Source organism: Gigantopelta aegis, chromosome 2, assembly GCF_016097555.1.
Source record: "Gigantopelta aegis isolate Gae_Host chromosome 2, Gae_host_genome, whole genome shotgun sequence".
NCBI classification, from domain to species: domain Eukaryota; kingdom Metazoa; phylum Mollusca; class Gastropoda; order Neomphalida; family Peltospiridae; genus Gigantopelta; species Gigantopelta aegis.
Window position 1 is genome coordinate 24,962,159 of NC_054700.1, and position 15,033 is coordinate 24,977,191.

Consider the following 15,033-nt stretch of genomic DNA (forward strand, 5'->3'; position numbering starts at 1 on the left):
GGGCACACACTTCACCTATCTGTGCTGTGTCTAGGACGGTTATTAGATGTTAGTGGTTAGTGAGAGAGAAATCAGTGTAGTGGTAATGGCCGCATTAAAAGTCGCCCAGGGTGGGTGTCGGGTAGCCAGACACGAACCCACTACCTACTAGCTTAACCACTACGCCACCGAAGCCGGTGTTACAACTGACCTAAATCCTTATCTTAAACAAAAGAACACCAAATCACACAATCACGTGACTGGAAATCGAACATCAGATCACGTGATAGGTAATCGAACACCAGATCAAATAACTATTGTAACAGCAACTTGTTAGTACAGAGAACGTTGGCGATAGATCAGTTTTATATTAATTACTATACATATTGTGCGAAAAGTAACCATATAACCATATAGTATTTCAACAGGCAGGTGAGTGAAACGGGAAGGTCCACTATCCTTTTAGATCTAATTCAGGAACAGAGTCGAGGGAGGGGGCGGCGTTCAGATACCGCATCCTCATGTAAGACCACCAGCTCCTTTAAAATTACGCAACGTTCGTCAACACCTGCCCCTCCCTGCTCTGCTCTACGACGTCATTTAACCAAGTTATTGGGTGTTCCTCTTTGTAATTCAGTTTCGTTTCTTCTAGAATCAATCCCCGTCGGTGGACCATTTGGGCTATTTCTCGTTCCAGCCAGTGCCTTACGACTGGTATTTCAAAGGCCGTGGTATGTGCTATACTGTCTGTGGGATGTGCATATAAAAGATCCCTTGCTTCTAATGAAAAAACAATGTAGCTGGTTTCCTCATTAAGAATATATGTAAAAATTACCAAATATTACCAATAGCCTATGATTAATAAATCAATGTGCACTACTGGTGTCGTTAAACAAAATAAATAAACAAACAGTTTCGTTTCTTTAGTAAATAAAAAAGTATAAAGAAAATCATATCTTCATCGTGAATAAAAAAAAAAAAATTGTTGTGAAAACATTACGCATGTCTGAACATATATTCTATGATAACCCCGTCCCTTAGCACAATACGTAATTGATAAACTAATCCTATTTATATATAATAAAAAATTAATTAGCGATTACATTAGTTAACTCAACTGTTTTTGGTAATGTACGGGATGCTATGTTCGGCCTGGGCATTCTTATCTTCACTTTAACAAACGTTGATACGCTGGAAGCACAATATTGTAGCATGAAAACTTAAAATAACCTTTAGCAAAACGAAACTATTAATTTTTAAAGGGACATTCCCGAGTTTGCTGCATTGTAAGATATTTCCGACTAATAAAATATTTCTACGATTAAACTGACATATTAAATATATTTTCTTGTTTAGAATATCAGTGTCTGTATATTCAATGTGTTCAAATATTAGAAAGATCAGAAACACGTTTAATATACAGCCACTAATATTTTATTCAGAAAAATATATTTGATATGTAATTACAGTCGTCAAAAAGTCTCTGTTAGTCGATAACATCTTAAAAATTGCAGCAAACTCAGGAATGTCCCTTTAATGGAACTCTGGAGACAATAAAAAAAAACCCACCTCCTTTGAATTCCATCTCTTTTCTTCCCGATCTGGTAACTTCCAACTTCTTTCGCAGTCCACCTCCACATCCCAGCTATTATCTCTCCAACCGCGATAGGTACTTGTCTCTTGTGGCTATCCGTAAACACCTGTAATTTCCCATCAGCTACTTCTGGAATTCTTAAGAGGCGTTTACTATACTCCCCTATCACTGGCGGTCGATAGTTAGTGCCGTGGGTCAGACCAGTTTTATTAGCGGCAAAGGACGATGATAAGAGCTTGGTGCAGGGACACTAGAGACTGCACCCGCGGTGGACGTTGAGACAGGTAGGTGATGGTGTGTACAGCTCAGAAGACGGAGTTGGAGGAAATTGACAGACGGGGTCGAAACATATTAAAATCGTGGGTGAAACTGGAACGTTTTTGTGGGGTTTTTTATATTAAGATAATGAGAATGATGATAAAGATGTGATCCAGCTTTGACAGGATTTGAACCACTGTCGTCAGCTTGATTATTCAATATTATTATTCAATAGCTTATCCACTGAACCACGGAGTTTGCAAACATACTTTTAAGATTGGAAACACTATTTTTGAAAACGTGAAAGAATACAAATATTTAGGAATTACTTTTACCAAATTAAACTTTCGAATGAATGAATGAATGAATGAATGTTTTACGACACCCCAGCACAAAAATACACATCGGCTATTGGGTGTTATAAAAAGGTAAGTATATGGAAATATTATTATACAATTATGTAAAAACACAGCGTAAAGAGCTGTGTGGGAAAAGTACAATACCATACAAATATCAAGGTATGTACATTTTAAATTTTTGTATAGAAATAAAGTGTTTTAAAAACTTTAAAATTAATGCATGGTGGAATTTAAAAGATTGCAAAACATTTCTGTTGCAAAAATATTATTTCTCGTCGGCTTCAGATGATTACACTTCACCAAAATGTGGCGTAGTCAGTGTACACTGACAAAGTTCACACTGAGGAGGGTCCGTCTTTAAAATAAATGAATGCGTCAAATACGTATGGCCAATACTGGCACGGCACAAAACTACTTCATCTTTCCTGCACTGCCCGTAGGAGGACTGCCACTCTCAGGACTGGCTTAATAAAATGACGCTTGTTCGCGACAAGATATATTGGTTAATATATTTAAAATCACTGTAGGGGACACAAACACCGACATGGGGAAAATTAAAGCAGACTTTGGCAGCAACATCTGCCTTTTCATTGACCTTAATGCCAACATGGCTGGGTACCCAACAAAATATAACATCTTTATTGAAAATTGGTAAAAAAGACACACTTTCATATCACCATCCCAACCAAGGGATGCTCCAATATCATGTGCTGTAAAGCATGGAGACACGAAAGTGAGTCTGTAAAAATAATATATTTTGATACACATGAATCCTTAATCTGTTCCAGGACTTTAAATGATTGCCCAGATTCCAGCAGTAAAGATTGATGCCAAGTCGGGCAATCTCATGGAAATTATTGTCGTGATCCGTCTGTGTAAACAGGGATGTTTTCACGGTAACTCTCTTGGATTTCCATAAAATGCTGTTTATAAATAAATGCATCTGTGCGATCTTTCTTTAGATGCACAAGATCGAATACAATTCTCGGTGGTTTGATACACAAAGATGGTGAAATAAAATGTGAAGTCATTTCCAAAATGTCGGTTAAATCAATGTTGGAAACTGATTAAAACTGCTTAATGCGAAGACCAAATGTTCGAATGGCATTTGGCTTTACATCAAATAACTTAATATATTTGTTATCAAACACAGCACCATGTGCAGGATGTTTTAGCATTGATTTAATCTTTGTAGCATACTGCAGAGAAAGCTTTGCACGTCTAGCACCCAAACTAATTCCGTGTGCATCGACGAACAAGCTCTTTACAGGAGATGTTTTGAAAGCACCAACATAGCCTAAGTCACTGGTTGTGTATAGGATCTAGCATTTGCAAGTAAGACTTGCGTGCTGACTCATACACAATGCACCCATAATCGAATTTAGACCTAACTAAAGATCTAAAAAGTCGGAGCATAACCTTTCAATCTGCTCCCTATTCAGTCTTGCCAATAACTTTTAAAATATTGAGGGCCTTTAAACCCTTCTTTTTAACATACTGTAAATGAGAAACAAAAGATAGCCTCCTGTCAAACATAACCCCCAGAAATTTGGTCTCTTCCACAATTGGAACCGGATTTTTGTTCAGAAACAGCTGAGGATCTAAATGGTGACCTCTTTTCTGACAGATATGTATACAGGCTGTTTTTTTACTCTGAGAATCGAAATCCATTGTTATTCAAACAATGCTGCAACTGACGTTCAATGATACTCATACTGGACGCTACCTTGAGGAACACCCATCTCTTGGGAGAATCAGATAACGTACATCCCACTCGTACATTGAAATACCTATTTTTTAAGACTTTTGAGATAAACTTAGGCATACGGCCTCTTAAGTCCATGTCATGGAGGTCTTTCCAAATGCCATACTTCCACGTGGTATCATAAGCTTTCCTCGAGGTAAAAAAGGACCGATACCAAATGCTGGTTATAGATGAAAGCATCTCTATAAAACGTTTCAAATCTAACAAGATGATCGACCGTGTTACATATAGACCTGAATCCACACTGCACGTTAGTAAGCAATTTGTGGGACTCGAGATACTAGACAAGTCAACAGTTGATCATTCTTTCCAAGGTTTTACAAATGCAACTTGTCAATGCAATAGGGCAATAACTGGTAGAATTTGTTGGATCTTTACCAGGCTTAGGAATAGTAATGACAATGGCTTTTCTCCAATCAGAAGAAAAGTCACTAGAAATCCAGATTTTGTTAAAGATATTTAATAGAACCATTAAGGATGATTCAGGTGTTTTAAGAGTTGATAGTGTATTTCATCTGGTCCTACCGAAGTATCATGGGCTCTACGTAGAGCGTCCTGCAACTCCTCCAAAGAGAAGTGACTGTTGTATACTTAAGCATTTTTAGATGAAAAGTTAATACGTTGCTTTTCAGCTTTATTTACGACAGATGTAAAAGCATCTGTACTGAAAGAAGAAGAGTAATTATGAAAGAAATTGTCTGGCAATGCATTGGCAATGTCATTCACAGACAAATAGCGGACTGTATTATTGGATTCTTTCCCCTTCAGTTTACGTATCCTATTCCACAATCTAATTAAAATTAGCTCCACTATTACATGTGGATCTAACACCAGCCAGTTGGAGCTCATGTCCACCAATCAAAACCTTACTTGCAGAATCCTGCCAGTGATTTAAAAATAATTTGAAAACATTCCGAATTATCCTGAGGGTATACGATATGTTTCATGTGAATTACGAATGCCTTATTTAGACCAGTAGAACTAATTTCAATCGGATTGCTGACAACACTGCGTAGTTCCCAATGTCCAGGTAACATTTCGTCTGTAAATAATAATTTAAATATTGACCAATCACACTTCGCCTTTTATAACGTTATTTGGGAGCATACAAATTCTAAAAATATCGGGCGAGTCTATTTTAGTGGCCGCAGTACAGCGAACCATACCAATACGTACGGGGTGGGTTATCAGTCTTCAATTTTACATTAAAAATTATATATTTATTTATAAAAAAAAACCCAACCTAAATCAGTCTTCAATTTTACATTAAAAATTATTATTTTATAAAATAAAACATGTTTTAAGGCATTCGTAATTCACACGAAACATGTCGTATACCCTCAGGATAATTTGGAATGTTTTCAAATTATTTTTAAATCACTGGCAGGATTCTGTAAGTAAGGTTTTGATTGGTGGACATGAGCTCCAACTGGCTGGTGTTAGATCCACATGTAATAGTGGAGCTAATTTTAATTAGATTGCCTATTCCAGACAGATTTCACGTATGTTTGAAAACTCAACTTGGAAACATAATTTTTTTAAGCCATAAGTTACAACCAGGGTGTAACATAAACACAGTTTGTTTCAACAAGTGGCATTTTAATCACACTTTTCAAAGAATTCGCCCCAAAAACAGGCATTCGGTTAAATATCGTCAACGCTTATAGAGAGAAACTTGAAGTTCAGAGTTACCATTGCCCTGTGTAAAATGGATTTAATGTGTTCTGTGGATATAACTAAAAAAAGACCCTGTGGTGATGGTGGTCTGTAGTAACATTTTGTTCTCTAAAATATCTGTACATGTTATGTTTGTTTTCTATATTCTATATTCAGATACCTGAAATAAAGTAACTGATCAGAGAAGTTACTTGTTTAACGCCAACAGTGGTGCCTATAGTGGCAGATGCAGGGTTGTCCTAGGGAGCGGGTGCAGCGTTTTAAAGAGGCACTGACGTAGGAAGCGGGGGGGGGGGGGGGGGGGGGGGGGGGGGGGGGGGGGCATGTATATAAAATTATATACATTGTGTGTGTGTGTGTGTGTGTGTGTGTGTGTGTGTGTGTGTGTGTGTGTGTGTGCTCCCTCCCCACCCCCACACACGCGTTTTTGGCATCTTCCTACACTCGTGAGGGGGGCCTACAGTTGTCTTCAAAAACACACTAACATGTATGACCTAAATGGACATCTTCCCATGAAGCACCAAGCACAAAGATATTACATGACCTCTTCAAAGAATAAATGCATTGTGGAATTCCTTTGCAAAACACTGACATTTTTTAAGTACCAGAGATGGGTGTGTGCATCATCTGCACATGCAACCTGAATACGCACATGGTACCACAGAACGATGACAGAGAAAATGAGGCAAGGATATACAATACATCAGAGATCAAACAATTCCCCATCTCCTAAAAAAATATAATCGTTATAAGATGTTGGAACCAGATGAAGTCAGGGACCATTGCCCCCACCAATTCTGAAAAGGAATGCACTGTCCACTCTCCATCACCCCATTTTAAAAATAATATATTGCTGACCCACCAGTTATCATCATCTTTCAATGCCTATGATCCTTTTCAAAGCAAAACCCGTTCTTTGGCAAATGTTGCTCACCTTGTGTCAACTAGCAAACTACGCTTAAATCCACTTAAAGTTGACACATACCATCCTGCATTCCTGGGCATACACATCAGATATCTAGTTTATCTGTCCCAGACAAGGGATTAATCTCAGCATAGTGGCCCTTCACACTGAGCTCTAGATACCAACAGAAAGTAACATTTTTATAATGAAATAGCACTCTTGGTGTCCAACACATGGTTCTTTCATCATTTGGCTGAGCAAAAAATAGGCAATCTGTTGCCACTTTTAACAAGAAAGCAGCATGGGATTTTTTTATAAGAATTTTCCCATATGCAGGAGAGTACATACCACAGCCTTTGATGTGCCAGTCATGTACTACTTATTGGGACAGAACAATGTGAGTTAATCGAGAGCATTTGATCCAGCAACCTATCACACGTCAGGCAGCATTCCTGTAACTCGGGTATATATCCCACACCTCACACCTTATGAACAGAGGATCACTACCATATATCCCACACCTCACACCGTATGAACAGAGGATCACTACCGGTGATCTGCGAGAAAAAGACAAAAGTATCAAAGATGTCAGGTCTTCTTTTGTGCCAAATAATCTTCACACCATAAGCTTTAAGCATCATAATGAAAAGAGCTGTATACAAAACATCAGAAGCTATGTTACAAAATGTTTGATTATTCAGGAGACTTAAGCAGTATATATATTTTTTCAAAGCACTCGATTAATGCGGTCGGTTTGGGATCGATCCCTGGCATAGGGCCCATTGGGCTATTTCTTGTTCCGGACAGTGCTCCACGACTGTTATATCAAAGGTTGTTGTATGTCCTGTCCTGTCTGTGGGATGGTGCATATAAAAGATCCCTTGCTGCATTGAAAAAATGTAGCAGGTTTCTTCTGATGACTACGTATAAGAATTACCAACTGTTTGACATCCAATAGCCAATGATTAATTAATCAATGAGCTCTAGTGGTGTCATTAAACAAAACAAACTTTTTGTATATTTTTTAGGATGGAAACCACTGTGCATGCACAATTTCTAAGCCACAATTGGTCTAAACTCAAACTCAACATCGAATCTAAACCAATGCAACACAAATTGCATGCAATATGAATTATTCAATTACCTAGTGTCTAAAGTTTCATCAGTGTAGTTAGACACATGATACAGAATTGGCAGCCTAAACCCATTATTACACCTTTGACTCAAATATTATGTAAGCATCTATACTGTCCTTGGTTATGAATATAAAAAAAGTAGTCAAAATATTGCTATAGGATATAATTTATTTTAAGATTTTATTGTTTACTGAGGAATAATTAGTCATTGAATTTGATTTTCTTCCCTTGGTATGCATGAATGGTGACTTGATCCTTGCGTTTCTTGCTTGCTTCCCATGATGGATGTAGAACTTCACCACCAGCTTGGCTAGACATTGATGAACCTTAAAAAAAATGTAAAACAATACTGCAACAATTTTCTGAATATTATCATCATTTAAAGTTTGTTATATTTTTATACAACTAATATTCACATTAAATATATTTTCTTCTTTAGAATAGGAGTACCTGTATGTGTACATACAATGTGTTCGTCATTGTAATGTTTGGAACAGCCCAAACTAGATTTTACCTGTTAATAATTCCGTACATATGGAAATAATATGTATTATAGGCCCATAGAATGATATATGAAGTGTGTGTGGGGGGGGGGGGGGGGGGGGGGACAAGCTGTCGTCTGGGGGATACATTCTCTAGTGGGGTGGGAGGCACAAACCAGATTTTTGTATGTATTTACCGGTATATAGAGTAGGACAAAAATCAAAAATATTGTACATTTTCATCTTAAAGTGAGGTAGGTCTGTGCCACTTCCCCCCCCCCCCCCACCCCCCCACCCCAGTTCTCATGGGCTTGAATGTATATATTATTACCCATATGGTTAAAACTAACTTGGTTCATATCAAAGTGTTACATCCCAGTAGAACATCCAGTCGGATAGAACACCTCAAAATCATACAACTGGCGCACAGTGACCTTACCGGAACGTAAATCAAACGAGTTCAGCGATATAAACAATTATGGGAAATAAATAGGATATTAAACTCGCAACAATTTCATATCATGTGTATCTCCCTCGTGAAATACTTTTTAATGTCACTTGCTAAAGCTTGTGACAATTGTAAATTATTTCACTCATGACATAAACATGATATGAAATGGGAGCTTGTTAAAATTAATATCCTATAATATCTATTAGTCGTTTAAAAGGCTCCATTAGACAGAAGTATCTTCTTTTAGTGACAGCTAACTCAGGACATTGTTTAAAAAAGAAAATCTGTAATTCAGAGATTTCAACTAGGTATTCGTTTCAGTAGTCAACATGAAGCCTATAATGGTTCTTCATTTGGAGTTAGAGCCATTGTAGCTTTCTTAAATAGACCTTAAACAAAGCTACAAACAAGGACCAGGCTTTCTTAAATAGGCCTTAAACAAAGCTACAAACAAGGACCAGGCTTTCTTAAATAGGCCTTAAACAAAGCTACAAGCAAGGACCAGGCTTTCTTAAATAGGCCTTAAACAAAGCTACAAACAAGGACCAGGCTTTTCTTCTGGATGATAAAAAAAAAATATATTGCTAGTTATTATTACTAATATTTGCCTATATTTAACAGCTTTTTTCTCTTTCCAACATGAATATAAAATTTCTCATCTTAAAGTTTTTATAAGCAGACATATTCGTTACTAGATTACCATAGTTTGACACCCAATAGCCGATGTATTTTTCGTGCTGGGGTGTCGTTAAACATTCATTCATTCATTCATTCATTCATTCATTCGTTACTAGATGTACTATGATTACTTAATTAAATTTTATACTTTTGTATTAAAATGTATGCTATGCTCTTGGCAATACATACCTCAGTACTATATATAATACTGCATATTATTACCCATATGTGGGATAAAATATCTGGGGTAATATTTTTTTCAATATTTGCAGTGTGCAGATTAGTTCTACAATTACAGATTAGCTAGCTTAAAATAGACTACATTTGGTTATGTGCTCGCTTCGGCCAGAACTACACTTTCATTTCTTTATTGTCTTTATTCATGAGTCAGATTACACATACGTTATACAATTCATAGAAATTTACAGGAAACAAGAGTACCAGTGAGGTACATGATACGCCCATCAGTAGTTTAATGGAAAACCATATCTATATTAATGAATATGTTACGGGTATGATTCAATTCTAATTATGTGAAATTTTTGCAATGGGATGGATAAATAGTTTGGTTTGGACCAATCACCATCCCAGGTTGTTCCTACATGTGGTTTAATGGTCCTGTATGCATCTGTATGAAAGATATGATCTGGACAAGGATTTACTGTTATGTGCAGTAGACCGTGAAAAGTAGGTCACAGTGACCTAGTAATAGTACGTGACACACCACATCCCAGGTTGTTCCTACATGTGAGGTTTGATGGTCCTGTATGCATCTGTATGCAACATATGATCTGGACAAGGATTTACTGTTATGTGCAGTAAACCGTGAAAAGTAGGTCACAGTGACCTAGTAATAGTACGTGACACAACACCATCCCAGGTTGTTCCTGCATGTGAGGTCTGATGGTCCTGTATGCATCTGTATGCAAGATATGGTCCGGACAAAAAAAAACGTTAATAGACGGACGGACAGACAGACAGACGTACGGACAGACACTGCCATACCATAATATGACCTATCTTAGATGGGCGTATAAAACTTTGTATTGTAAACATTTAGCTGTAAAACAAACGCTGTCATTTATATTACAACACTGAAATTGGTCACCTTCAGTATTCAACACGTGATATCTATATCTATGTAATCTTTCATAGAAATATCAACCTCATGTTCCCCAATAAAAACCAATAAATGATTTGAATTCACAGGCCTCAGATTTAACGGAAACAATCGTTTCCAGTACTTTGTCGGTAGCATGTCAGTAAAATCACAGAACCGAAATTTTATTTCCCATGATTATTATACTGAGTATGACTATCAACAGAACCTAATAACAGTTTCCAATGGGTTCCCATAATTATTATACTGAGTATGACTATCAACAGAACCTAATAACAGTTTCCAGTGGGATCCCATGATTATTATACTGAGTATGACTATCAACAGAACCTAATAATAGTTTCCAATGGGTTCCCATAATTATTATACTGAGTATGACTATCAACAGAACCTAATAACAGTTTCCAGTGGGATCCCATGATTATTATACTGAGTATGACTATCAACAGAACCTAATAATAGTTTCCAATGGGTTCCCATAATTATTATACTGAGTATGACTATCAACATAACCTAATTACAGTTTCCAATGGGTTCCCATGATTATTATATTGAGTATGACTATCAACAGAACCTAATAACAGTTTCCAATGGGTTCCCATAATCACAAGGCACGGAACCAAAAAGGTGTTTCCCATCAAATTTGAAATCCTATGGCCTGTATTCATCTACTGACACTTGATTTTTGGGGGGCACTTCCAAGTGGGGAACGCGCACACACACACCCACCCCTCACCCCCCGTAGCACTATACCATTCAATCCATGTCTGGGTAAGTGAGTTTAGCACTGCCCCAGTTAACGTATTAATCAAACAAGAAACTAAAACATACAACACCCACCTCCTCTTCCTTGATGGTCAGTTCTCTTGTCACTTGAACCACCACGACTGGGTTGCCTGTCCGAGAAAAGAAAAAAACAAATTACATGAATGGGATATCAGAGTATGCACTTAGGATTTTTTTTTTGACTGGCAAATCTGGCCACTCACAGCAATACTCGACTCGCCCGTACAACCTCTGAATGGCCCACGGCCGAATTTTGTTAAAAGCGGTTTTTTACTTAAATTGCACTTTAAAAACATGTTATTATATCATACAAACAATAATAACAACACAAAAGGAGGAAACGGAACTTGTTTTGGTTTTATTACAAACTGTTGTAATTAAATTATAATTTATGTTGTCACAGGACCCACAAAATCAAACATCTGGAATGTTTTACCAAGGCTCTTGTTTTGGAATGAATAAGGTTCTTTTATGGCCATATGACAAGGAATTTAAAAAACAACTAATCTGACAGCAATCTATACAAACAATAACCACATCCACTAGAGAAATAAACACACAACACAAGTTAATCACTATTTACTATCACTATTTAATTATGAAACGAATAATAACTATAACAACAATATTTCTAAACCATACAAAGTAAATCACTATAATAACATAATAGAATATTGTGTCAATATCATACAATAATGTGAGTTAGTATCATTCATTAATGTGAGCCAATATCAAACGGAACTAATTACATAGTATAGTAGACTTGGTATATTCCGTAAGAAACAAAAAAGTTCCAACACAATGTAACTTCGAAAAACCTCAAGCTCGTAAAGAAAATCTTTGTGCAAAACATCGCGTAGCGGAATTTGATGAGTTGTTCTGATTGTAACTAAATGGAAAGTAAACACGGACATGGCCGAGGTGTTCCGAATGAACCTACAATATATTTACGTGGGCGAGGTTTTTCGAATACATAATAAAAACCAGCCGAGGCATTCCGAATGGTTTTAGAATGTTCGACAGACTGGGGAAGAGGTCGCTATTATGTCCTATATGTGTTTGGTTGCACAGATACTACTAGGAAACCAGTTCAAAACAATAAATAAAATAAAACTTTCTGATCTCTTACAAACATTAGTTATTTGCATTTTGATACATACATGTAATAAAATATGCTGAAATTTACAATTGCCAGATGGGCGACACATGATAAGGTTTTGACTTGCCCGACACTATTTTGACTTGCCATAAGCAATCGGGTGACCATAAAGTGCACACCCTGGGGTATTTAACGCCATCGCGGCATATGTGTACATGTACTGCAGTAGCTCGAGTCACTTCTAGCCCTCCCTTATTTATATTGATATGTAGGGTACGGCTAGAGGGAACTCTATGTAATGCTTTGGCAATCGTCGACAACCACCACTACACAAAGAAACATTCAAGTTTAATGTCATGACTGGACTCGAGAATAATCAAACTAAAGCTTTGTAGCATCAGATTTAGGAACAAAGTTTTTATTTTAGACACAGTAGCTTGTGACCATTTGGTTGTCAATGACTGCCAAAGCATTACATAGTTTCCTCCAGCCTTCCCCTACATATCAATATCAATAAGAGGAGGGCTGGAGGTGACCCGAGCTCTCTAGCCTTCCCCTACATATCAATATCAATGAGGGGAGGGCTGGAGGTGACCCGAGGTCTCTAGCCTTCCCCTACATATCAATATCAATGAGGGGAGGGCTGGAGGTGACCCGAGCTCTCTATCCTTCCCCATCATATCAATATCAATAAAGAGAGGGCTGGAGGTGGCCCAAGCTCTCTAGCCTTCCCCTACATATCAATATTAATGAGGGGAGGGCTGGAGGTGACCCGAGCTCTCTAGCCTTCCCCTACATATCAATATCAATGAGGGGAGGGCTGGAGGTGACCCGAGGTCTCTAGCCTTCCCCTACATATCAATATCAATGAGGGGAGGGCTGGAGGTGACCCGAGCTCTCTAGCCTTCCCCTATCATATCAATATCAATGAGGGGAGGGCTGGAGGTGACCCGAGCTCTCTAGCCTTCCCCTACATATCAATATCAATGAGGGGAGGGCTGGAGGTGACCCAAGCTCTCTAGCCTTCCCCTACATATCAATATCAATGAGGGGAGGGCTGGAGGTGACCCGAGCTCTCTAGCCTTCCCCTACATATCAATATCAATGAGGGGAGGGCTGGAGGTGACCCGAGCTCTCTATCCTTCCCCATCATATCAATATCAATAAAGAGAGGGCTGGAGGTGGCCCAAGCTCTCTAGCCTTCCCCTACATATCAATATTAATGAGGGGAGGGCTGGAGGTGACCCGAGCTCTCTAGCCTTCCCCTACATATCAATATCAATGAGGGGAGGGCTGGAGGTGACCCGAGGTCTCTAGCCTTCCGCTACATATCAATATCAATGAGAGGAGGGCTGGAGGTGACCCGAGCTCTCTAGCCTTCCCCTGCATACCGATATCAATGAGGGGAGGGCTGGAGGTGACCCGAGCTCTCTAGCCTTCCCCTACATATCGATATCAATGAGGGGAGGGCTGGAGGTAACCCAAGCTCTCTAGCCTTCCCCTACATATCAATATCAATGAAGAGAGGGCTGGAGGTGACCCGAGCTCTCTAGCCTTCCCCTACATATCAATATCAATGAGGGGAGGGCTGGAGGTGATCCGAGATCTCTATCCTTCCCCATCATATCAATATCAATGAGGGGAGGGCTGGAGGTGGCCCAAGCTCTCTAGCCTTCCCCTACATATCAATATCAATAAGGGGAGGACTGGAGGTGACCCGAGCTCTCCAGCCTTCCCCTACATATCAGTATCAATAATGAGAGGGCTGGAGGTAACCCAAGCTAATACTGCAGATCTCGAAAATAGCAAGTAAAATATGGCCTGCTGTTATTTTTTATAAACAGTAGCTATTGGATATCAAACATTTGGTAATTTTGACATATAGACTTAGAGAGAAAACCCGCTACATTTTTCCATTAGTAGCAAAGGAGCTTTTATATCCACCATTCCACAGACAAGATAACACATGCCATGGCCTTTGATATACCAGTCGCGGTGCACTGGCTGGAACGAGAAATAGCCCAATGGACCCACTGATGGGGATTGAGGAAAATTAGGACCTCCAGTATGTATTTTAGAGCATTGTGGAATTAAAATACAACAAAATCACAAGCTTAATATCAGACGTGATAATTGAACATACATCTGTCTCATACGTAGAGTATTTCCTTCAAAATGCTTGAAAATGGTTATTTAAAGAATGTTTTATTAGCCAAAGACTAAATATTGTAGCCACTTTGTATAAAAATTAGTAATTGGCTAATTTAGCAATGGACAGGGTGAGCCCTGGGAATTTCTATTCCTCCTGCGAGGTGTGAACAATTGATTGCTTTTCGCAGGCTACTATTTCGAGTACTGTACTGTAAGTCAGGAAACGTTAGCAAGCATAAAATGTTACCAAATTTAGCGAGGCCCTACTAAATGCTGATATTTCATGATGGTAAAGTTAAAGAGACCGGTCTAAAGGAGATTAAACATATGAAAACAATTTGTGTCAATGTTTTGTCGGTAATTAACTAAACATATAACAATGGTTACATGTATGCTTTTGATGATAACAACAGTTGGTCTGTAAGCTATATAACATCAAGATGTATCAAAATATTCTCTCAGCCGATACTACAACTTAAGGTTTTCTTTAATGTCTGATAATGCCTACCTTGCTAAAGTTTTATGTCACTTAATTTGGAATTCGCCAATTTTAAGATTGCTAATAATTTTATTATTTACAGTAGTTATTTTGAC

At 38.2% G+C, this 15,033-nt stretch overlaps 1 protein-coding gene across 1 annotated transcript in view; it reads left to right on the top strand.

Moving 5' to 3' along the window:
• The window catches only part of LOC121387826 (deleted in malignant brain tumors 1 protein-like), an 81,551-nt gene extending 77,599 nt beyond the window's left edge, over positions 1–3,952 (top strand). Inside the window, 1 exon segment of the mRNA XM_041519049.1 lies at positions 3,849–3,952. Within this exon segment, the coding sequence (XP_041374983.1) occupies positions 3,849–3,952 (104 nt within the window).
• Positions 3,953–15,033: the final 11,081 nt, after the last annotated feature.